Source organism: Populus alba, chromosome 1 (assembly GCF_005239225.2).
Source record: "Populus alba chromosome 1, ASM523922v2, whole genome shotgun sequence".
Taxonomy (NCBI): Eukaryota; Viridiplantae; Streptophyta; class Magnoliopsida; order Malpighiales; family Salicaceae; genus Populus; species Populus alba.
The window spans coordinates 39,708,962-39,732,001 of NC_133284.1; the positions used below are offsets into that span (position 1 = coordinate 39,708,962).

Genomic DNA, 23,040 nt, shown 5'->3' on the forward strand with positions numbered 1-23,040 from the left:
TTTTAATTTAATTTTAATAGTGATCATATTGTTTCAAGACACTTTTTAAAATCTATTTTTATTATGACAATTGAAATAGATGCTCATAATAAATGTAATGGTTAAACTATTATAGGAAAATGTATTTTTCTAATAGAAATTATCTTCTTCCAGTCATGTTTTGTTTTTATTAGCAGCATGATTTATTGAATAAAAATCAATGGAAACTTAAAAATTCAGAAAAGTTGTAACGAGTTGAATTAAAGAAGAATATATATATATAAACTCCCTTTTCTTATTCATACATTTCTTCTTTTTTTCTGTTTTAACAAAAAAAGTTTTTTTTTTTACTTGAGGTATTATTTATTAAATTAATATTTTTTTGATATTTTAAAATTATTTTGATGTAGTAATATTAAAAATAATTTTTAAAAAATAAAGAATAATATTTTAATATATTTTTAAATAAAAAATAGTTTAAGGTATTATTATTATTTATCTATTTCGAGAAATAAAATACAGTGGCTCCACGTCTAGTCGATGGTCCCCACTCGTGCTTCAACCTCTAGACTCGTGAGTAGAAAGACGAGCAAAAGATATCTTCTTTTCATTTAGAAGAACAATCTCTGCCTGTTGAGAAACGAAGGATGCAGCAGGCAGCTACACCTCTCTGTTCTCCTTCACTTCCATTCTCTAAATATCCCCTTGTTCCTCCTCTTCCAGCCCGACTTTCTCCTGCTCTCTTACCCCCTTCTCCTCTTCAATTACTGCCCTTCAAACCTCCACGGAATTACCTTCCTTCCATCCTCTCCCCTCTCCACAGAACCTGTACGCGCAGACACTCTCTCTCCCTAGCTACTCAAGAGACTGTTGAAACTTCAAAGGGCGAATCAGAATTTGTTGAAGTCGGGTATATTTCCAATGTTCATGGCCTTCAGGGAGAGATTTCTGTAAAACCTACTACAGATTTTCCTGAGCTACGATTTTCCAAGGTAACTGAAACTATATTCACTCCATTTGGGTTCTTGTTCTTCGTGCATATTATGTATTGTTTTATTGTAATGCTAATAATTTAAGGCCTGTATTTTAGCCTGGGAGAAGATGGTTAAGGCAACTAGTTTCAGGCAAAGATGTAATTAGGGAAGTGGAGCTGGTTGAAGGAAGAGGACACCATGGACGCAAAAGTTGGATACTTAAATTTGGGGGTATTGACACTGTGGATCGGGTGAGCTTGTTCATATCTTACAGTACTATCTTATTCAGTTCAGTTTTCTTGGTCTGAGACTTTGTATTAGCAATATTAGATATGCGTATTAAGGGGTCATTGTGTTGTTTGATGCAAAGTTTAATATCTTGAGCTTGCAACCATTATGGTCTAGTTTTAGTTTGAGAGCAACCTTAACATGCAAAAGTGTAAAATGCTAAAGGGTCGGTCTGCTTCGAATATAGCACTTTCAGGGACCCCTCTTTTGGGCATGAGAAGTCTGATACCATCCAGGTTGTTATTATAGGATGTTGGATTTCATGTGTATTCCCTTAGTTACCTTGACATATTTTTCTGCTTCAATGAATTCCTTGTTGCAGTAGTTTTGCAATTTTTGAACCATGATTTTCATCTCTAGGAGAAAATATAGCATGGATTAAAATCTGTTTGATTTGAAAACCAACTCCTGGTGATATTCTAGTGATTTAGTGTTGTTGCTCAAAACCAAATCAGGATGTTCTTATTAACGGCTCCATGTTAAATGTTTGGGCAACACGATTTCCAGAAATAATTGATAAAATTCTCAATTCTGTGAGGCACTACCACTATACTGCAGGATGATTCTGGTTGTAGCTCCGTGCAGCTTTACTCTGGATGAAGTTTTTATTTCCATGTCAGTTCATAGATATAGGGAAGCCGAGGTTGCTTTAAGATTGCAACACTAATATATTTACTCTACTCAACTCAAAATAAATCCTACCACAAAGTGACTATCTATGCAATTTTTCCTTGGTTTTGCATTGTTTAAACAGAAATGTAAAACTTATCAGTTATGTGGACATATATTAGAGATTATTACCCTATATTAGCATGAATTCATGTATCTTATGAAAGAGATTTATGATTTGTTCAGGCTAAGCTGCTTGTTGGGTCAACTTTACTTGTAAGAGAATATGAAAGGCCAGAGTTGGAAGAAGGAGAGTTTTATTCTCGTGATCTCATCGGAATGAGAGTGATTCTTAAGGTTTGTACATTTTAAGACCTCTATATTTTGTGAAAAGTTGTTAACGTAAATACCTGTGTTTGTATCTTTGTTTCTCTTTGCCTCTAAGTTTTATATAAAGGGGCTTTGAGCAATTTAGGGTTTGTTTGTTTTGCATAAAATATTTTATGGGAAAATGTTTTCCAGATTTTCCCATGTTTGTTTTTGAAAAATGTTTTCCAGAAAATGTTTCCAGTAAAATATTTTACAGCAAAACTAGTCAATGAAAAATATTTTATAGTTAACCTTCAAACTAGTTCATTTAGTGAGAAATATTTTTAGCTCATGAAGTTCCATAAAATATTTTATGAATAGTAATTCATTTATATCATCAAACTATTTTAAACACCACCTCTATCTCACCTACCACCCCTCCTCCTTCACCTCCTCTTGCACGATCAATTCCACCACCTCCTTCTCCACCACTACCAACTGCTCTTTCACCACCACCATGACCATCTCACCATCACCAACTCACCATTGAAAAATATTTTACATTGAAAGTATTTTACAGGAAAACATTTCTTAAGCCAAACATTGAAAAATATTTTACATGTAAAACATTTTACGTGGAAAAGTTTTACATGTAAAATATTTTCCGTTTGTAAAATATTCTACACAAAACAAACGGACCTTAATGTCCAAAAAGTACTCCCACTCATGATTTATGCTTGGGCACTTTTCTATTCATGATATAAATGAATTGTAAACATTTTAGGCATTGAAGACCATTGTTTTCCCAAATCATCCTTCTAATGCTGTTTATGTTTTATTATTATGAATTTTCCTTACATATTTTCAGCATAACTTGCTTGTCTGTTCCTTATTTATGCATTATTTGTTCTCGTTTCTTCTTGTGGTCACTGTTTGAATATTATTATCTTTTTTTTTTCCTGGTTTATTATTGATACACCAGCTTTTATGTATCAAGACTGTAATTGTATGTCTCCTTCTCAGGAAACTGGTGAATGTGTGGGAACCGTTGTTAATGTTTTCGACAGTGGAGGTAATGATCTTCTGCAGGTAATGCTCTACACATCTTCAGATGTGCCTGATGGAACCGGAAAGTCAAAACCAGCAGAAGCAGGGGTATCTGGTCATCTTGCCTGGATACCTTTTGTTGAAGCAATTGTTCCAGATGTCAATATGAATGAAAGAGAAATGAGGATTACACCTCCGAAAGGACTTCTTGAGTTAAACCTACGCCTGGATGAGAGGTCCAAGAAAGAAAGGCGTGAGCTTGTGAGGCATACTCCTTTGTGCTCCACTTGATATTTTGTTTAAAGCTTAATTGTTGACAGAATTTCCTTCCTTACTTTTATGAAAGCATGTTTTATTCTCATATCTGATATACTTTTATATGAAAGCATGGTTTATTCCCATATCAGACAATTGTTTTACCTGCTCCCCCTTCCCCCACCAGCCCATGTTTTAGAGAATGGGGAGTAGCAATTTTATTTTAAACAGAATCCTACTTCTTTAGCCATAATAGGCTTTCAGTACATCTTTTCCTTGCATTTGATCTGCTACTGTCAATGTAGCACAAAGTGGGTATGATATGCTTCTTGGGCCATTTTCATTTCATATCTTGCTTCCTTTCACATCTTATGGATGCTGCTTAGTTCTTGCTAACTTTTGGTTTTTTAATTTTCTCTTTATAGGATAGAAGAGAAGGACCCCCTCTCTTTTCTTTAATTCTATCCTTTTCCAATTTGGTGCGCTGTTGATCAAACAGTAACATGATACTTTAATGATCAAATTTAGGGTTCAAAATTACAGGATCTGTTTCATTTCATATGCTTAGGCTACAACTGAAATAGTCTTGTAATTGAACCTTTCTGTCTATTTATCTGTACAAATACCACTATTTCCCATACTTCTGAGTATATTTTATGTATATTCAACTAGCAAAATCATTTTGAATTAAGTTTAGCTCTAACATAGGATTGAAAAGTGGAGAATGCAGACCAAGGGAACTAACTTTGTCAACTTTCAGGAATACATTAGCAAGAGCTTTCAAGTTTGATACCCATGTGGACTGGTAGTTTATTGATGCCAAATTATTAGGGCACCATATATAAGATCTTTTTGCTGTTTCCCAATTCTAACCACCTCCCCTCCAAATTTGTGTTAGTGGAGGTCACAGCTGTGCATCTTAGTTTTAGATTCCTTATTTCTCTGTTTCTTTCTTTTGCTTCGTTTCCTTTTCTCCTTTCTTAAATAAATGCTTAAGCATATGCTTGCACTGGTTGTTGCTGGTGGCTCAGGAGCATCTTTGATACATTTCAGGAATGGAGAGAGAGAAAGAAATTCCAAAGACGCCTTATAGCAGCAAAGAAGAAACTCTGTGAAATGGAACAAAAGCATGTATTTGATGGACTAAGATATGGGGACAAATCTAAAAGGGGATTGCTGGCAGACCAGATTGTTGGTGTAAATTCCAAATTGCTTCAACAAGCCCTGGAAAATATAGAGATATCCTCTAAGAGGTGACTTTTGCATGAACTACATATATTCTTCATGTCTGGCTTCACACTGAAGGGGGACAAGATGCACATTATTGTTTCATCTGAAACAAATTTGGAGCCTATTGAATCGAACTTCTTGTGAGGCATTAAACATATAAATATGATCACTATTTTTAGTTGTAGAAAACCCATATGTTTTGTATTGCTGGTTAAAGTATATGCTGCGCACATGATACTATTCAAAATAATTGTTTTTTCTGTCTCTATATTTTCCTGAACTCATATTGGTAACTCCATAGATCATGTTTTATTTATTTTCTCTAGATAAAGCTGGATTGTTAGTTCGTATTTCATTCAGTCAAAATTTTGTTGAGATAAGGAAGCCTTATCAGACCATTGCATACTATTTATTTTATGGACCTGTTGAATCTCTTTATTTCCTCTTTGACTTTAAGTGGTGCCAGTGCCAGATGTGTTGAGCCTCGTCTTTTTGCCTGCTTGAATCAGATGCTCTGCAACTGAGTTAATCAGTGCCACAAGAACCAAGCATATAAAAAGTTCTTTGATGATATCAAAGGAGTTCATCACTTGTGCAAATGAGGAGAAACTGGGAGCAAATTTCAAATTGCAAGAAAAGGGATTGTCTCTCATTTCTAAAGGCAAAGTGGCCATCGTTTTAGTTTTGAATGACATTGAGACAGGAAAAGGTGATAATCCTGGAGTAGGTTACTCTGAAAGTAGTGAGAATTCACTGCTTTTCTTCCTTCAAAAATCACTTTCTGATGATCAGACATTTGTAAAGGTGATACTCATTTCTAAAATCTTGTACATAAAGCTCTTTCTATTTTTCTTTTGTAAGTATGATGGGAAGAAAATCCTTTTTGTTGTTCTAGTTACAAATGTCTTGAGGGTCTGGCTGTTATTTCCCCCTCCTATTGTTATATGCATGTTAGATGAAATTTTTATTAGCATGCGTATTAAGATTGATTTTTTTTCTAGTGTATTTTAAGTTGCAGCCTTAACGACACTTGGCAATGATCAAAGGATTTTTTCCCTTGGCATTATCTAAGGATTTTTTCCCTTGGCATTATCTAAAGTCTTTAGAGATTTTGCAACGTGGTTTGACGAGCATGTGTTGATGGCAGATAGAAGACCGTGTGTCTGTGCCGTTGATTTTGGTTTGCCCTGCACAAGAAATCCAGTCTTTGCAAAAGCTGTTCTCAAATAATGATTATTTCGCATTTGACTCCAACAAGGTTAGTGTAGATGTTGAATCGTCACCTCTCTCTCTCCTATTTGGATAACATGTAGTTGCAGATTAAAAGCTGGGTTATTCAAGCAACTCGATTTTCTTGAGTTATGTGGATTAAAAAGGCATACTGTAATGGTATAGCACTATATCAGACTAGCGTAGAGCTATAGCTGAAGTTTTGTATTGATTTCCTTAAATTACTTGTATTCTGCTTTGTTCTATTAAGGATGGAATTATTGGGATTTTGTGCTTGTTTAGGAGTGTCGTATAAGTTGCTTTTCAAAGTGCTTTTCGCTTAGAAATGTATCAGAATAATATTTTTTAAAAAAATTTATACATATCAAAATGATTCAAAAACATAAAAAAAAATTAAAATTAATTTGAAGCTAAAAAAAATTTAATTTTTTTTTCAAAAAGTATGGCTGGACTGCAAATGCCAAACACCGCCTTTCATCTCAAAATTCAACTTGGCCTAACCAATTGTTTGACTGTCTCCTTATATATTCAATCCATTTTTAGCCTGCATATCATATGGTTTTACTAACACCATTAGCACAGACTCTCATGGAGTTGGAATATAGGGGAACTGATTGCTATCTCTGCAGAACTACTAGCTCTGTGTCTTTCAAGTTGTCATGCATGTGAATACGAGTCCTTGGCTCTTGTCATGTGCTAGTTGAAGTAGAAAAAACTTGCAAGTTCTCCTTTACCGGTCCAATTTTGTTCTTTGTTCTTCGATCTTTATAGGTTTGAACCCTCTCACAGGTATGGTTTTTGGAAGAAGAGAAAATTCCAGTTGTTAGTAGTTCTGAAGAAGAAGGGAAGAGACATAAAATCATGATGAAGTCGCCATGGGAAATACTGCAATCACCAGTTGGATCTGGAGGAGTTATTAGCTTGCTTTCTTCTGTCAATATTCTTGAGAATCTCAGCAAAATGGGCGTGGAGTATATTGAGGTTAGACATGTCCTTTCAATTTTATTCATGTGGTTAATATGAAATTTAACACTATCCACATTACAAACAAGTGGGACAAAAAACTTCTGCTATTGGTAGCACCTTTTTTTCCCTCGCAATAGCATGGATATCAACAATCTGCATCAGGCAGCATATTTGAAGTTTATAAAATAACCCTGCATGAAGTAAAAGAAAAAAAACTTTGTATCATCATTCTCCTCTTATCTGCAATCACAGCATGTTAAGACCACAGACATGCTTTTCAAATAACCAAACTGATCATCAAATTCTCCATGGTATAACTTCTTCAAAAGAAATATGGCTTTCTCACCATGATAGACAACTTTTGGTCGTCTCTTGGGGAATAGATGATTTCAGCCTAGGTAAATGATAGAGCTCTGTGTGAAGATTATAGAGCTCTGTATCAGTACTATATATCTTCCATTCATGCATATTGATGTTGGCTCGAGGCAGTGATTCTGAAATTTGTGTTTCATATGCAAACTAAGTAGATTTCAACGTCACATCTCTGTGTGATTGCCGTGACAGTTATTTGACTAGTTGCAGCAACTTCTTCCAGATATGCAGTAGCAGCCAGAATTGTGTTACTGGGAGTCCACTTCTACTTGGGTTTGTTGAGTCACGCAAAGCAGAAATAGGGATCAAAATCGTTGAAGATACAAAAGATTTAGAAGAAAGTTTTGACATGATATTTTCCTTGAATTTCATGAGGTTGCTGGCGCAACAAATCCATGAACTCCAGTTCTATGCAATCCCAAAGCCAAATCTGCATGTGGAGATGGTTGACAAGGAGTGGATCGATGTTGTCCCTTCATCTCCCAACTCATATGAACTGCGTTCTTCTATTTACAGTTCCTTGAATGCTTGCCCTATGGAGAAGATTTGTGTAATGGAAATCACAGAATAACAAGAATTTTTTATTTTGCCCCCAAAAATGTATAGATTGTGTGTAAATCAAATTATATGGGATTAGTTCTATGTAATTATTTTCCCCGGAAAATCATTTGAGCGGGTTTTGGTTACTGGAGAGGTGGACAGATAACAGTGGGAGACATCAGTTAGCATGGCTCCTGCTCAGGTGACACCCTCAAATGGAAAATGGAGAAATAGTTCAAGTTTCTTAGGCTCCGTTTGTTTGCAGAAAAGTGAATTTCTTTTGAAAAGTGAATTCCGGGAAAGTATTTTTCGATGTTTGGTAGTGTTATGAAAAATGAACTGAAAAACACTTTCCAGTGTTTGGTTATGTCATGGAAAATGAGCTGGAAAATAACTTATTAATATTTTATTTTTCTCAAGTTTATTAAAATAATAAGGAACAAATCTTACAAATTAAAAAATTGAATGAGAATGAAATTGAAAAAAAAATATAATTTCATAAATTATCTCAAATAAAACAAATAATAATCAAAATAGTAGGGATCAAATCTAAAAAATTAAAAAAAAATGAAAAATGAAGAAATTAAAATAATAATAATCAACATTTCATAAATTATTTCAAATAAAATAAGTAACAATCAAAAGAATGAGGATCAAATTTGATAAATAAAAAATTTCAATAAAAAAGCAAATAGCAATTATAAAAATAAGGACCAAAGTTAATATAAAAATAAAATTTTAAGAGATGAAATTGAAAATAAATATTCAAAACAAAATATATATATCAGTCAAAAGTTTGAGGATCAAATTTGATATAATCAGCAAATAATGATATTTCTAAATTTTTCACAATTTCCGGAAAGTGTTTTCCCCTCAAATTTTTCAGGAAAACACTTTCCTGAAAACCAAACCAAATTTTTCTTTTACTGGAAAGTGTTTTCCATTGACTAGCTTTTCTACTGGCAAACAAACACAAGAAAGTTTGGAAAGTGTTTTCCCGGAAACCACTTTCCGGAAAACAAACACAGCTAAAAGGAAAACATTTTCCTGAAAACCAAGTCAATTTTTTTTTTACTAAAATTGACTGGAAAGTGTTTTTCGTTGACTAGAAAGTGTTTTCCGCTGACCGAAAATTGTTTTCCGTTGACCAACTTTTCTAATGACAAACAAACACAGAAAAGTTTGAAAAAATGGTTTCCCGGAAACTACTTTTCGAGAAACAAACAAGGCCTAGAGTTGTTTTTTTTCCAAAATAAAAAAGAAATAAAGCTTGTTCCATATTTAATTAAATATAGTTCATTATTATGATCTAAATTAGATTAAATATTTTTATTCTGAGCAATTTCATTTGAGAATAAATATTAAATTGATTGATATCTAATAAATTAATATCTAAAAAAATTTCAACCCCTTATGATTGTTTTTTCCCCTTCAAGTTTAATCAAAGTTTATTGAATAAAAAAGGTTGAGATTTTTTTAAAGATATCAATTCATTAAATATTTATTTTTGAATGAGATTGATCAAAATAATAGTATTTAATCTCATTTAAATCATAATAATGGAACTAAATATAAAAATTTAGGGACTAAACGCAGTTGGTAGAGAAGAGAGAAGAAGAATAAAATTTCAACGCTATGGCATGTTTACACAACAAAAAACATACAAAGGACCTTTATTTTTTTTTTTTATATATATATAAGAGAAGATCGCAAAGAATTAAGTTCGGGTCTTTACAGAGATATATCTAGCTCGAGAATGTGAATGAGAAATTTGAAGCAATTTAAGGTTTAAATCATTAAGCGAATGGAAAGATGAACTAAAGCTTTTTGAAATATTCAAACATTAAAGAGTGAGAGATTATAAAATTGTTAGAGAAATCTCACATGAAGTCAAACACAAAGTATCTATAGGTTCAAAAACTTGCATAACTGTTACTCATAAAAAAAAATAAAAATAAAAAATGTTTTTGTAGTTCGTTAGAAATTAACATGTTCTTCTTTTTTAAAGAAAAAAAAGTGGTTATAAATAACTTAGTCTAAAATAAGTCAGCCAACTCTAACAAGTTCACTCTTGAATGTTTAACACATATATTCTAAAATTATAAGTTTAATACTTTAGTTAATAAAGGATAAAAGGTGGAAGAACCCGTAAGATAAAGTCCTTTTAGTTAAAACTAGTTAAGAAGCTTTTTTTGACAATTAAAAGTGCAAGATTTTCATGCAATAATGTTTATGCTCTTCATTTGAAATGAAAATGGGTGATAATACAAAAATAGGTGATAAATTTATTTTTCGATGCTAAATTAAATTTTATAAAAATTTGATTACATGAACTCAAATATCTTCAAGTTATATTTACATCTATAAAATTCACAATTAATGTGGATAAAATTACGTAAGATTAAAATCTTTGATATACATATTAAATCCACCTATTGGTGTTATCTTTAAAATAATAAATCATTAAATTAATATATCAAATAAAATCCGAGTTTAAAATTATTATATATATATATATATATATATATTTGTTTTACAAAAATACGTATACGGGCAACCATGCTAGGACAACAAAAAGTCCAAGAAAAATCGTCTAAAATGGCGTTGTCTAAACAATGGGCTCCAAAGAATCTCATATGGCCCAACCACGATCTACTGTTTCCAAACAAACAGGTTCATGCCAGGTAATCAAGAGAACCATAATTCTCCACCGTTGATCTTCTTAAATTAGATCCGAGGGGAAAAAAAACCCTAATATGCTTTGCTTCGCGCTTTATATAAAGCTGGAGCCAGACCTCACAGTTCAAACCTCGGCGGCGTAGCAAATCACTGTGAGTTGTCTTTCTCATTTTCGTCTAGTCTTTCTGAAATCCCATTATAATATAATATGTAAATAGCTAACAAAGATAAGTGGTTCTTGTTTTGTTTAAACGCAGGAAGGTAAGTGAAAATGGCGGTGCCGTTGCTCACGAAGAAGATTGTTAAGAAGAGAGTTAAGAAGTTCAAGAGGCCACAAAGTGACCGCAAGATCTCTGTCAAGGTATATGTATACGTAGCTGCTCCTTTTGTTTTTGCTTAGAACATCTGGGGGTGGGTTTTGAAAGGAAAATGATGATAATTGTTGTCGCCCCAGTCTTACTTGCACTTTGAGATGCAAGGTGGTGATTGACTTTTCTTTGTCTGATTCCTTTTATTCATATATTTTTTTTTTAAAAATTGGTTTTTTCTTTTAGCCTTGAAATGAAGAGCCCATTGACACCCAGTCTCACTTGCTTCTTTATTTGGTTGCAACGTGGTGAGCTAGCGATCGACTATCTGATCCCTTCTATAGGCTAAACAACATTTTTTTTCCCCGAGTAATTTTATTTATTTCTTTTTGCGATGACAAGATTGTAGTTCTCGTCTTTTTTTCTTTTTTCTTTTGCTGTGTTTGAAGGATATGATGAAGCATTTTTGACACCCAGTCTTATTTCCTAATGGAAGCTGGTGATTAACCTTTTTTTATCTGATCCTTCATGGCAAATAGTGACTTCTTATCCTTGTAATTTTTTTTTTAGTTTTACGATTTTGGTTTTCAATTCTGGAGATATGCAAGGAGGTGTGATGATATTTATCCACTTTTCCTGCAATAAGATGATGAATTTTATACATGCACTACCATCTGATCTCTCTGCATATCTATGTAGCTGTTTATTGTATTTTTTTTAAAATTTAATCTTTTCCGGTCTTTATGCCACTGCAATCTATGATGCAAATTGTTTTTTAGTTCTGATTATCATGTGATGATCATGAAAATCACCATCTTTCGACTGAGGCTGCAGAATTTGGTTGAAATTGTTTGTTGTGTTTTTTAGTGCTTAGTGTCTCGTCTATAAATTTCCTAGAGAGGTTTGCCCATGGTATCTAATGTCCAGAATCTATATTCGTGGCTGGACATTTCGTTTTCAGGGCAGAAACAAATTCGAAACAGGTTTTGCGACACGGTTAGCTGGTCTCTACAAGCTTTACTGTTACTTTATCCCTGCTTACATTCTTCTATTGAATTCATTTGTTTACTTGCCATTTTCTTGTCTCCCTTCTCTCGTCTACTACAAGCTTACCTAATTTATTACCTCTTGAGTCTTTACTGATTTCTATCCAGTGGCTGACACTGTTTTTCCTTTTGTTTTGGTTTACATGCTCATGTTAGCTAGCATGGCTATCTATTTTACCAGTTAGCTGGTCTCTGCAATTACGTTATGAATAAATTCTTTATAAACTTTTACAAGGACATTGCTGTTGACAACTAATTAAATCTTCAACAGACAAACTGGCGTAGACCGAAGGGTATTGATTCTCGTGTCCGAAGAAAGTTCAAGGGATGTACTCTAATGCCCAACATTGGCTATGGTTCTGACAAGAAGACTCGACATTTTCTTCCCAACGGTTTCAAGAAATTTGTTGTCCACAATGTCAAGGAGCTTGAAGTACTGATGATGCACAACAGGTGAAAATTACAGACTAGATCTTGTTTGAGTGTGTTATTCCAGGGTAGAAATTCATTTGTTTGGTCATTAATCTATATTTTCTATCACGTTTTGCAGGACTTACTGCGCTGAGATAGCACATAATGTGTCAACAAGGAAGAGAAAAGAGATAGTGGAGCGAGCTGCTCAGCTTGACGTTGTTGTTACGAACAAGCTTGCCAGGTTGCGCAGCCAGGAGGATGAATGAAGAAGTGGATCTTGAAATAGTGTGTTTAGGAGTGATATTATTTGCTTTATCATTTTTGCTGACTTTGTTGTTTTCCAGTCACTGGTGCTCGGTGAATTAGGATCCTTGTTATGCAAAGGTTACTGTTTTTATCGATTTTGTATGAGATAAATCTGATTTTATTGTTTCCGATTCAGTTGACCGAAAATGTTTGTTTGATTTTAATTATTATTCTACAGTGAGGATATTGTTATTGTAAAATTAACTCTCAGGCGAATAAAAAAAATTGGATGGGTGAAATTGAACAAATTGAGAAGATAAATTAAAATTATTATTAGAAGGGATTTAAAATTATTGCTTCTGACTTGACCCATAAACCTATGAAATTATTTTGTAAGATTAGTTTTATATTTAGAATAATTTCAAAAATCTAAATTATCCAAAAAAATTGTAGTTAAAATTTCATTTCTAATCAAATGTATTCTTTTTTCACGAAAAATATTTTATTTTTTTGTATATATAGTAAAATGCCATGTACTGCTGCAGAGCGATTTTTAAAACCTTTTTTCACATGTATTCTTGCTTAATTCCCATGATAATGAGAATAATTATTTTAAAGAGTTCAAAATGATTGAAATCATATACAAAATTATAAAACTTCAATATCATTTAAAAATATTTAATACTTGGATTATTTTAAAAGTCATGCCAATTAATTATATAAATAGCCTTTATTTATTTTATTTTTAAGATATAAACAAATAGATAAAAAGAGACGAGTGTATAGCCTAGCCTGGTTGAGCTTTCTTTTCATGGTGTTAAAATGATATATCAGTTTCTATCTCACGATCTCAACACTCGTCACTAAAATCCAGTTCGTGTCTTATCTCTAGTGTTTTGTTCTTATCTTGTTAATCTAATTATGTCTTGCTCATCTTTCTTAAATGTTCTTAAATGTTCTTAAATGTTGTTTATTATTATTATTATTACTATTTTGCTAATAGCTATCTCCTGCCAAAATTTCTTCTTAAAGGATGTTTTTTTTTTTTTTCAATCACTCATAATATCAATCTTTCCACTAATGACATAATAAAAAATAACAACTCACAACTGTTTTTTCAAGTTGCATGTGAGGAAAAATAATTATTTTCTATCATTACTCTACTTATCACAAGGTAGGCTCATTTGATTGAGGTATATAAACACCTTGGATTACCAAGTAAACACACGCGTTCATTCACAAAATCATAAACCATAAACAAAAATCATAACATACACTCCTCACACTCTTCGTTCTCCTTCTATTTCCTAAACATTATTTATCTTTTACAAGAAATATCTATCCTTTAAATAAATACCATATTCAAAGTTTAAACACTTCACCTTAAGATGTAGCCATGGAAAACCCAAAATTCAATATAAAGTCTTTATAACCTCGTCTATTGGAAACTTAAACAAAAACTAGTTTATTCTAGTTTTACATTTCACCTAAAAGTTCTTTCCATGGTTGACTTAGAAATGCCAAGTCATAGAAGAGTAATTGATCTCTAAATTATAGGTACTCCAATTCCTTCAAATCTCTAACAAATTACTCGTTAAGTGAAAGTCATCAATGATGTTGTTTTAACTATACAACAATGACTTCACACTTTTCCACCTTTTCTTTTAATAAAAAACACAACACCTAGCTTTATTTTATTCACCATTAATTGCATAAAAGACAGTTCGGATTCTATAAAGAAATAGGATATAACAATGTGTAAGCAAGTAGACACGAGTACACTTGTACTCCAACCATTTGAAAAGATGCTCATGCTATAATAAGCATTCTTTAATAAGTCCTAGCTATATAAATGAATATCTTCATCAATCTTCCTCAAAGCCTTACTTATATACTCATTATAAAAAAAGACCTCGATGCAAGATGAAATCAATAACTATACGAGCTCTTGAGAATGAACTCCACCCTTGTCAAATAAGAAATTTTTTACTTTACCATCGAGTACTACACACCCATCTCTTCAAAGATTATTTATCTACCAAAGCTAACTCAAACCACTATGTGGATTTATATACCTAAAAGAGTACATATAGAAAATGCAAAGCATCCTATAATTTATAATACAAGATAACATTATTATGTGTAATGTCCTTGCAATAACATTTCATGGAGATGCTCGGGTGTGGTACCATAACCTAGAGCTTGGCTTCATCCTTAACATTCACGCACCAAACTCATATTCCTCTTGAGTGCAAACATACTAATTACAAAGAGCACAACTAATCTCTTTTTCATCATGCAATTAGAAGATAAGAGCACCAAAGGATAAGAGCACCAAAGGGTATCTCCTAGGGGTTAGTGAGAAAATGCTTAATATGAGAAGTCTACTCAAATCCATTGCTATTGAAGCCCTAGTTAGTGGAGTCTAAAACTATTTTTATGGGAACAATTATATACTCTCCCTGATTGAACTCTCTTTAAAGTAAAACATGTAATCAAAAAAAAAATTTGAGGAGAAAAAAATGAGCATGAACAAGTAAGAACACCCTCACTTCCAACAATATAGAGCAAAATCTCCCAAATGCCATTGATATTATACTATACAAAAAACATATAAAAGGAACACTAAGAGATTCATTCATGATTGACTAACATTCTTTGAGATTAAAACCATAACTCTAACCATAAATAAAAGTGTGTGAAGAAAGTATGACATGTATAAGATATTAAGTATTTTATTCCTCTTCTACTTCTTTTAAATAAATCTTTCAAACATAAATGTTTTAGAATTCAAGATGTAAATGATAGTATAGTTCAGAAAAAAAAAAATGAATAGCTTGTCATTTGAGCTAGGCCTAAATGTTAAGGTTATCTTGCCATTAAGGATAACAACTATCTGAAGCCTGCTGTTTGGACTAAGTCCAAGTACCAAGGTTGTCTTGTCATTTAAGAAGTCTAGCATAAATGGATAATTGTCTTTTAGGCCCTAAAAACTAGGCCTCATCCTAATAATTTTGGACAAAATCTAATCCCATATGAATCCTTAAGAAGTCTAATGATTGGCACACACCATAATATAGCCTTTAAAAATGTTAGTATGACACCGTACTATTTATGATTACACATGAATTGTTAGTGGGACGTTACCTTTCTCGCTAATGACTATCTCACTCAACCTGTTCCTTTAAAGGGTGCATAACTTATTTCACCATTGGCTATCTCTTCCAACATGTCTTTTTAAAGGGCACCAACTTTCTTGCTAGGGGTTATCTCTTGCCAACCTATATCCTAAGAGGATGGCAAATTTTTTGGCTAATCATCCATAAGCATAAATCTTTCTATCAATGGCATAACGAGGTATAACAACTAATAACTCATTTTTCAATACATGTGAGAAAAGTCATTATTCTTCATCATTATTCCACTTTCTACGAGGTAAGCTCATGTAACTAAGATATATAAGTACCTCGGTACACCAGGTAGATATACAAGTTCATTCATAATATCACATACCACAAACAACAATAACAACACATACTCCTTACACTCTTCATTCTTTTTCTCATTCCTATGTATTATTTCCCTCCTAATATTTACTAACTTAAGTATTACAGGGTATCCTATTTTGATAGGAAACTTGTTTTGTAGGGAATATCAAGACTAGAGATAAACCCCCCATTCAAAGCCCATACACTTCAATATAAGATGTAGTTGTTGAAAGCCCAAATTAAATATTAAGTTTTTACGATATCATTAGAAGTGTTTTTGCATCCTTTTGTTTTGTTTTTGTTATTAGTGGCTTTATTTATTTATAACACATCATATAGTTTTTTCTTTAGAATGGCACATCATATGCACATCATAAGTTTAATAAAATAAAATAAAATATGTACTTATAAGGTAGTTTTTTTCCTGTAACTTGTGTGATATGATCTGAATATAATCTAATGTATTGGAATGAATATATCGTTTTAACATGGCTAGTGGAAGGAATATATAATTTTGTTGAGGAAAATAAAATATATGGAATTGCCATATAGCATTTAAATGTAACTTAACTATTATTCATTTTCTTTTTGAGTTGTTGGTTTGTTCTTTTAATCATATAGTTGTTTTTTTTTTTATTATCCAGGAATTTGTGAAATGAAATTTGTAATTTTTTATTTAAGAGCCGGAAAGAAACATTACAAATTAAGACAATATAGAAAATCATGTGGAAGTTAAAGAGATTGTGTGAATTGTGAGTGAATATCATCATGGCCATAACTGATCTTTCTACGCATTGAAAGAGGAACATAGGTTGTTTTTTAAGCCAAGTTTTACAATCAACTTGAAGATTTCTATGTCTATACATCATGCAGTCAGGACATTGAATATGTACTTCCTTTTCTCCTGTCATTGATAAGTCCCTTTTCTCAAACATGCAAGAGTATATCTTAAGGCATCATCATGAGTCAACATTTCCTTAGATTCTTTTTTGTATTTGATGAATTATCTGCCACTGTTTTGTGTTATTTCTAATGGTTTTTGCAATTCGTATACCTTATTAATCAAAGGACAAAAAATGATGATAAAAAACATTTTGGAAATTTTTGAATATATTAAACAATTCATATTTTCTCTCTAATGATAATGGTACTGTGTGGTACAATCATAATTTTTTTTTCTAAACCCTTACTTTGCTTATATTTACTTTTACTTTTAATTTTGATTATTGCTTTTAGTTGTTGATGTAATAATAATAATAATAATAATAAATAAATAAATAAAATCTTGGTTGTATTTGTTTCCCTAATTCTTTTCATTTAACTTTCCTAATAATTGTAGAGAGAAAAACATGGGTTACTTTGCTTTATTTTTTTTCTCTAAAAAATATTTATTTGTTTGCTTGATTGTTGCTATGGACATCATAAATTCATTATCTTGCAAACTTAAAATTTGTTTTAGGTCAAAACTTCCTTTGTTGGCAACAAGAAATAAAATTTTGGTTTATTGAATTGAGTTTTTCCCCCTTATAATTCTAAATGATTATAGAAATAAGAGTGATGAAAAATCAACTATTAACAAATCAACTTTTTTAATTTTTTCTTCAAGTTGTGTATTTTTCTCTAGTAGTAAAGATGACTACTGATAAAAATATTTTGTATCAAAGTAAAATTTTAAGTGTTTTGTCTGATAATATTAATTGTGTCTTTTGTAACACTAAAATTGCTTTTAAATTATGAGAAGCACTTGAATATAAATATGGTATATAAAAAATATATGTTAAAAGGTATTCAGTTGAAAAATGGTTTGATTTTCAAATGGTTGATGGAAAAATGTATTTTTGATAAAATCCATAAGTTTGAAATTGAAAATATTATTTATGAACAAAGTGAAGGGAATGAACTTAATCAAATGATTCTTGTTTCTTCTTTTATTAAAAAAAATATTATATATACCATATTCTTTGTTTGATTTTGCTTAGAGGTTTAAAATAAAAACATGGAAACTTTTTTTTTTTTTGATAAATTGCTTGTTGCTTTAAGAATTGAAGAAAAACATCGTGCCTCGTAACAATAAAAAACATGATCTTCAAGCTAAGGCATATGTTGTTAATAGTTCTTTCAAACCAATGACTAAGAATTTTAATAAAAAAAAAGGTCTGATAAAGTTCAACAACAACAATAATATTATTAATAAGCCTAAAAGTAATAATACGAGTCATAAAAAAGGTGTGCAATGTAGGGTTTGTGGCAAATACAATCATGTTGCTAAGAATTGCAACAATTAACTTGGTCAAGTATCTATAGCTTAAGTATCTCAAGAGTCTTTTAAACCACAAGCTAATATAATAACCGTAAAGGTTAGGTTTTCTTCCTCAAATCACAAATACTTTATTTCTAGCCTCGATATAACTTTTAACTCAAATGATTGGTGGTTGGATCCTGGGGTTAATATTCATATATGTGTTGATAAAAGATTATTTTTATCTTATTATCAGGTATCAAGTACACGAACTGTGAGTATAGAGAATGAGAGTGTAGTTTCAAGTCCTAAGAGAAGGTCAAGTCTAGTAAAGTTCTTACTTTGGATTAAGTTTTTCATGTTCCTAACGTTAGAAAAAAATTAGTTGGCTTGTTTTTGTTGGATCAAAATGGTTTTACTCTTGTTCCAGGATTTAATAAAATAGTTGTTATTGTATTTAAATTTTACGTTGGAAAATATTATTTGTTGAATGATCTTTATAAATTAAGTATAATGCCTTCTTCTAATGCTACTTTGCATTTTTCATCTTTATTTAATGCAAATGTTGAATGTTGCTAGGGTATGTTAACTTTAATACTATTAAAAAAATAATAGATTCAAATTTAATTCCCAAGTCACATATTAATAATAAAAAAATAAAAATATGAAATATGTGTACAAGCTAAATAGCCTAGAAATGTTTTTAATCCAGTAGAGAAGAAAAAGAATACGTTGGAGTTAATACATAATGATTTTTGTGATAGCAATAATGTTTTGACTTGTAATAGTAAGAGATACTTTATAACTTTTATTGATGACTTTTCAATATATTCTTACATTTATTTGAAAAACTCTAAAAATGAATTGTTTGATAAGTTTCAAATTTCTAAAGGACAAATAGAAAATCAATTAAAAAAAATAAAATTTTTATGATATGATAGAGATGGTGGGTATACTTCTAATGAAATGAATGAATTTTTAGAATTACACAGTATTATACATCATGTAACACCTCCTTATTCACCACAATATAGAGGTGGTGAGTATACTTCTAATCTAAAACTTTACTATAAATTTCACAAAAACTTGATGGTTCAATGCAAAAACTTCCATCAAGTACACAAACCATGATGACAGCAATTCATTCCTTCTTCATCCCATTTTCTTTATTTTAACTGTTAAAGACCTTTAATGATCAAACAAATTAGGAAGCTTGATGACTTCATTACAAGAACCCATTTTTTTTCACTAAAAGTAACAGCCAAAATAGGAAGAAAAAGCCAGCCATTGACTCAGCTTGACTTTAACATCTCAATTCAACAAAACAGAAAAACAATATAAAATTACAACTTCCCGTTTTAATCACTGGCAAAGCAATCAGCCGATACAAAATAAGAAGAAGAAGAAGAAGAAAAGGTCAACGAAAAGGAAAAAATACAGCATGAAGCATATATAGAAAACATATCTGTGTCATAAAACGAAAACATAACCATAATAAGACGAAGAAAAACAAAAACAAAAAGGAAGTGAAAGGAGAAAGAAACCTGAATGAGCTCCATGAGAAAGTGAACATCTTTGGCGTAAAGCTCAGCGGAGAGATACTTGACAGCCTGATCAAGCATGGGAGCCAAGGGGTTCTTTTCTCTTCCTATTGAGAATATTGTTTCTCTTATGTGCTCTATGTGTTCTTTCGGAGTTTCCATGTTTGCTCTTGAAAACAGAAAGAAAAAACGAGAAGCTGAGTAGTTACAGAGGGAAGAAAGTGGAGGTTTTGAAGGAAACAAAAGGAAAGAGAGGTTTGCTAGTAGTGGTTGTAGTGACTTAGTGAAGTGAAGAGAGGAAGACTAAAAAGAATCCTTCATGGTTTTGAAGGATGACTAAAAGGACTTGTAGTAGTGACTGGTGAAGTGAAGTGAAGTTGAGTAGTTACAGAGGGAAGAAAGTAGAGGTTTTGAAGGAAACAAAAGGAAAGAGTTTGCTTGTAGTGGTAGTAGTGACCAGTGAAGTGAAGAGATGAAGGCTATAAAAAAAGACTCCTTCGCGGGGAAGGCACTTGTTTAGAAAATTAAAAACAAAACGAAAAAAGAGAGAAAAGAGAGAGTGAAAACCGACCCGGTTTTTAAATCGTTCAAGTGTTGATTTAATTAATTCATTTTGTTTTTAAAAATAAAATTTTTAAAACAGCGTTGTTTTTTTTGAAAACAAATATCAAGATTTTTCATTGATTCCATATTAAACTCTATAGCAGTTATCTTAATATAATATGATATAATTAATTTGATAAATATATCAATAACAATATAATTAGATTTTAAAAAAATAGGATAATATATTTTATTTTATTTTTAATATTAAAATAAATATTTTAGATTGATTCAGGTTTTATAAATTAATTTATTAAATTTATGAGTCAAGTTATAAATTCTACTAGATTTAATAATTTTATTTTTTAAATTATTTTTTACCAAATTATTCTAGGCTTCATTTAAAAAAAAAATAAAAAATTAAAATGTAAAATATATTTTTTATTGCAAGTAAATTTTTTATTATGAACATTTAATATATATGAAGTGATTTTTCTTAAATATCGAGAAAAAAATATCTTTAATCAATTTTAGGCCCCTCCACGCTAACACATGTCAAACAGGCAACTATATCATGGACCTGAATAGACTTTATAACATCATCCTTCTAAAAAACCATTTTATTTAATAATAAAATAAAACCAAATCTAAAGATTGAGGACCAACCATCATGCCAATTACCTCCATATTTCATTACTAGTGAACCAAATTTAACTAGTGTTTTGTCTATATATATATATATATATATATGAAATAACTTGATATTCTTTGTTTTATGTTTTGAAGGTACTTTTGGATGAAAGATGCAAAAAGGAGTAAATTGGAGGTAATTGGCAGATTTGACGTTCAGTTGATGTTTTGTGTAGAGCGTGAGTTCTAGAGGTCGAAATGAAGTGATTCCAGTGGCACTAAAAAGCTAACATCCATACCTTTCTGTAAATTTAATGCAAGAAAAATAAAAAGAGAAAGATCATGAAAATCATATCCTTCAAAGTCAAATCTCGCAGTTTGTTAATGTTGACCTTTGCCCATTCACCATTTAATATCTGGAGCTGCAGAAGTCCAATTATGCAAACTCAATTTTTTTGGATTCCTGACTTAAAGACCTATAAAAAATTCAAATTTTAGAAAAAAAATATGTCATATGAGAGAGATATTAATTTTCAAAGATGACATCTGAATTCTGCCAGCAAACAGGTTTCATGAAGGAGCATGTCCAAATTATATTTTGAAGCATCTAAACCGGTGTCCAAGTTGTTATTTTAGCAATTTAGCTCCTCTAAGTCAAAGCTTGAAGATTTAATGCAAATGTATTTCTCTTTTTTAGAAAAATAGTTATTGAATTACTTAAATGTAAATTGTCAACTTAAGGGAGGGATATTTTGTAAAATAGGGACTAGAGTTTTTTAGCATATAAAAAGAAAGAGAGAAGGGGAAAATGGTAGAAAAGGGGTAGCAGCTAGAAGTGAAGAAACACAAACTCTCCTCTCTACAAACAAAAAATAATGCTTTCTTCTATCTTTAGGGATAGTTGTTACATAGATATGCAAGGCTAAGCTCGTTTTCTTGGTTACAAGGACACAATAAACCTTCGGATTTCAAAAATCATTAGATTTATTCTTCCTTTTATTTTCAGTTTATATTATGAATGAGTATGATTATTTTTCTATGCATATTTTCTATGATTGTTGTTGATAATTGCTAAAGTGAACTTTAAGTTATTATTGTGAACAATCTATTGCTAAGTTTGATATCAAAACCGGAGTTGTGATATATGAACTTGTGAAGCAACTAAGCTTGATAATTATGGCTGAACTATGTTATTAAAATTAGGGAGAACACTCAAACAAACGAACATAAGTTGCGGACAACTTGGTTGTCAAGTGATCAATCAATTTATCTAGTTTTTAGGGCTGCCATTAAACTAAATTATTAATGCGAACATTGTGATTGTTGTTGGTCAAGGTTAATTATATGAAAGATCTGTTAATTAACCAATGTTAAGAAAAGATAAAAATTCAGAATATAAATTGAAGTTTTGTTTCAAGGATCGATTCTAATTTCAATTGGTGGATGTGTGTTTGTGACTAAGGTTTGTTTTCTTGATAAATTTCAGTTTCAATTGATTTTATTTGCTAGTTTAATTTCTTTCATAGTTTAGATCATCACAAATCAAAACCCCCCAATTGAATAACGTATAACATAAAAATCTAAACTAAATCTTCCTCGTGGGATCGATCCCTTGCTTGCTTTATACTATCTTGTGTGTTGTGTTTTAAGCCAGGGTAATTAATTTGTGCGATCGCGACATCGCAACACATGGCTTTAAGGAGAGATTTAGGATTCAATCTATGATTTATGGCTCTTATTTGATCATACAGAGAACCAGATTTGTTGCATAAATGCTGAAGAAAAAAATGAGTAGTAATGTAGTAATAATTACTATTCTACCACACTTGCATAATAAATTTTATGAAGGGTGAAAATTAGTTTAGTGGACTTATAGCCGACATAATTTTTAGATTTATCGACATAATTTATTGTTGGTATTTATACTTATAGTCCATCGACAAGAAACTTACTAGCGAGCTCATAGACAAAAATAACACATCGAAAAAACTCTCATTGGTAATTTATGATTTATTAGTGATAATTTTACAGATAGATTTGCTAACAGACAAAGCACATAAAAAAAAAATTTACCCACTTCATTTCGTCGATATTTTCATCGCTAAAT

The 23,040-nt window shown here is 31.2% G+C and overlaps 2 protein-coding genes and 4 non-coding genes across 6 annotated transcripts; all 6 read left to right on the forward strand.

Moving 5' to 3' along the window:
- The first annotated feature begins 545 nt into the window (after window positions 1-545).
- Window positions 546-7,901, forward strand: LOC118057975 (uncharacterized). The gene is made up of 9 exons (XM_035070711.2): window positions 546-971; window positions 1,070-1,204; window positions 2,097-2,207; window positions 3,183-3,467; window positions 4,515-4,714; window positions 5,201-5,495; window positions 5,839-5,949; window positions 6,711-6,902; window positions 7,483-7,901. Exons 1-9 carry the CDS (start codon window positions 627-629, stop codon window positions 7,828-7,830), a joined length of 2,022 nt encoding a protein of 673 aa, XP_034926602.1. The 5' UTR covers window positions 546-626; the 3' UTR covers window positions 7,831-7,901.
- A 2,604-nt stretch (window positions 7,902-10,505) lies between these two features.
- LOC118057974 (large ribosomal subunit protein eL32z) lies at window positions 10,506-12,687 on the forward strand. The gene is made up of 4 exons (XM_035070709.2): window positions 10,506-10,630; window positions 10,736-10,839; window positions 12,104-12,285; window positions 12,383-12,687. Exons 2-4 carry the CDS (start codon window positions 10,750-10,752, stop codon window positions 12,510-12,512), a joined length of 402 nt encoding a protein of 133 aa, XP_034926600.1. The 5' UTR covers window positions 10,506-10,630; window positions 10,736-10,749; the 3' UTR covers window positions 12,513-12,687.
- On the forward strand, window positions 10,904-10,986 carry LOC118057978 (small nucleolar RNA U31b). Its single transcript, XR_004689066.1, has one exon. It is a non-coding gene; the product is annotated as a small nucleolar RNA U31b (small nucleolar RNA).
- Window positions 11,235-11,311, forward strand: LOC118057979 (small nucleolar RNA U31b). Its single transcript, XR_004689067.1, has one exon. It is a non-coding gene; the product is annotated as a small nucleolar RNA U31b (small nucleolar RNA).
- On the forward strand, window positions 11,393-11,470 carry LOC118057976 (small nucleolar RNA Z195/SNORD33/SNORD32 family). Its single transcript, XR_004689064.1, has one exon. It is a non-coding gene; the product is annotated as a small nucleolar RNA Z195/SNORD33/SNORD32 family (small nucleolar RNA).
- On the forward strand, window positions 11,537-11,619 carry LOC118057977 (small nucleolar RNA Z196/R39/R59 family). The gene has a single exon (XR_004689065.1). It is a non-coding gene; the product is annotated as a small nucleolar RNA Z196/R39/R59 family (small nucleolar RNA).
- Window positions 12,688-23,040: the final 10,353 nt, after the last annotated feature.

Bases quoted from the DNA above. Each gene is read 5' to 3' on its own strand.
- LOC118057975 (XM_035070711.2), top strand. From the start codon at position 627: ATGCAGCAGGCAGCTACACCTCTCTGTTCTCCTTCACTTCCATTCTCT. The intron at 972-1,069 runs GTAACTGAAACT...CCTGTATTTTAG, and splicing joins CTGAGCTACGATTTTCCAAG to CCTGGGAGAAGATGGTTAAG. The intron at 5,496-5,838 runs GTGATACTCATT...TGTTGATGGCAG, and splicing joins ATGATCAGACATTTGTAAAG to ATAGAAGACCGTGTGTCTGT.
- LOC118057974 (XM_035070709.2), top strand. From the start codon at position 10,750: ATGGCGGTGCCGTTGCTCACGAAGAAGATTGTTAAGAAGAGAGTTAAG. The intron at 10,840-12,103 runs GTATATGTATAC...AATCTTCAACAG, and splicing joins ACCGCAAGATCTCTGTCAAG to ACAAACTGGCGTAGACCGAA. The intron at 12,286-12,382 runs GTGAAAATTACA...CACGTTTTGCAG, and splicing joins GTACTGATGATGCACAACAG to GACTTACTGCGCTGAGATAG.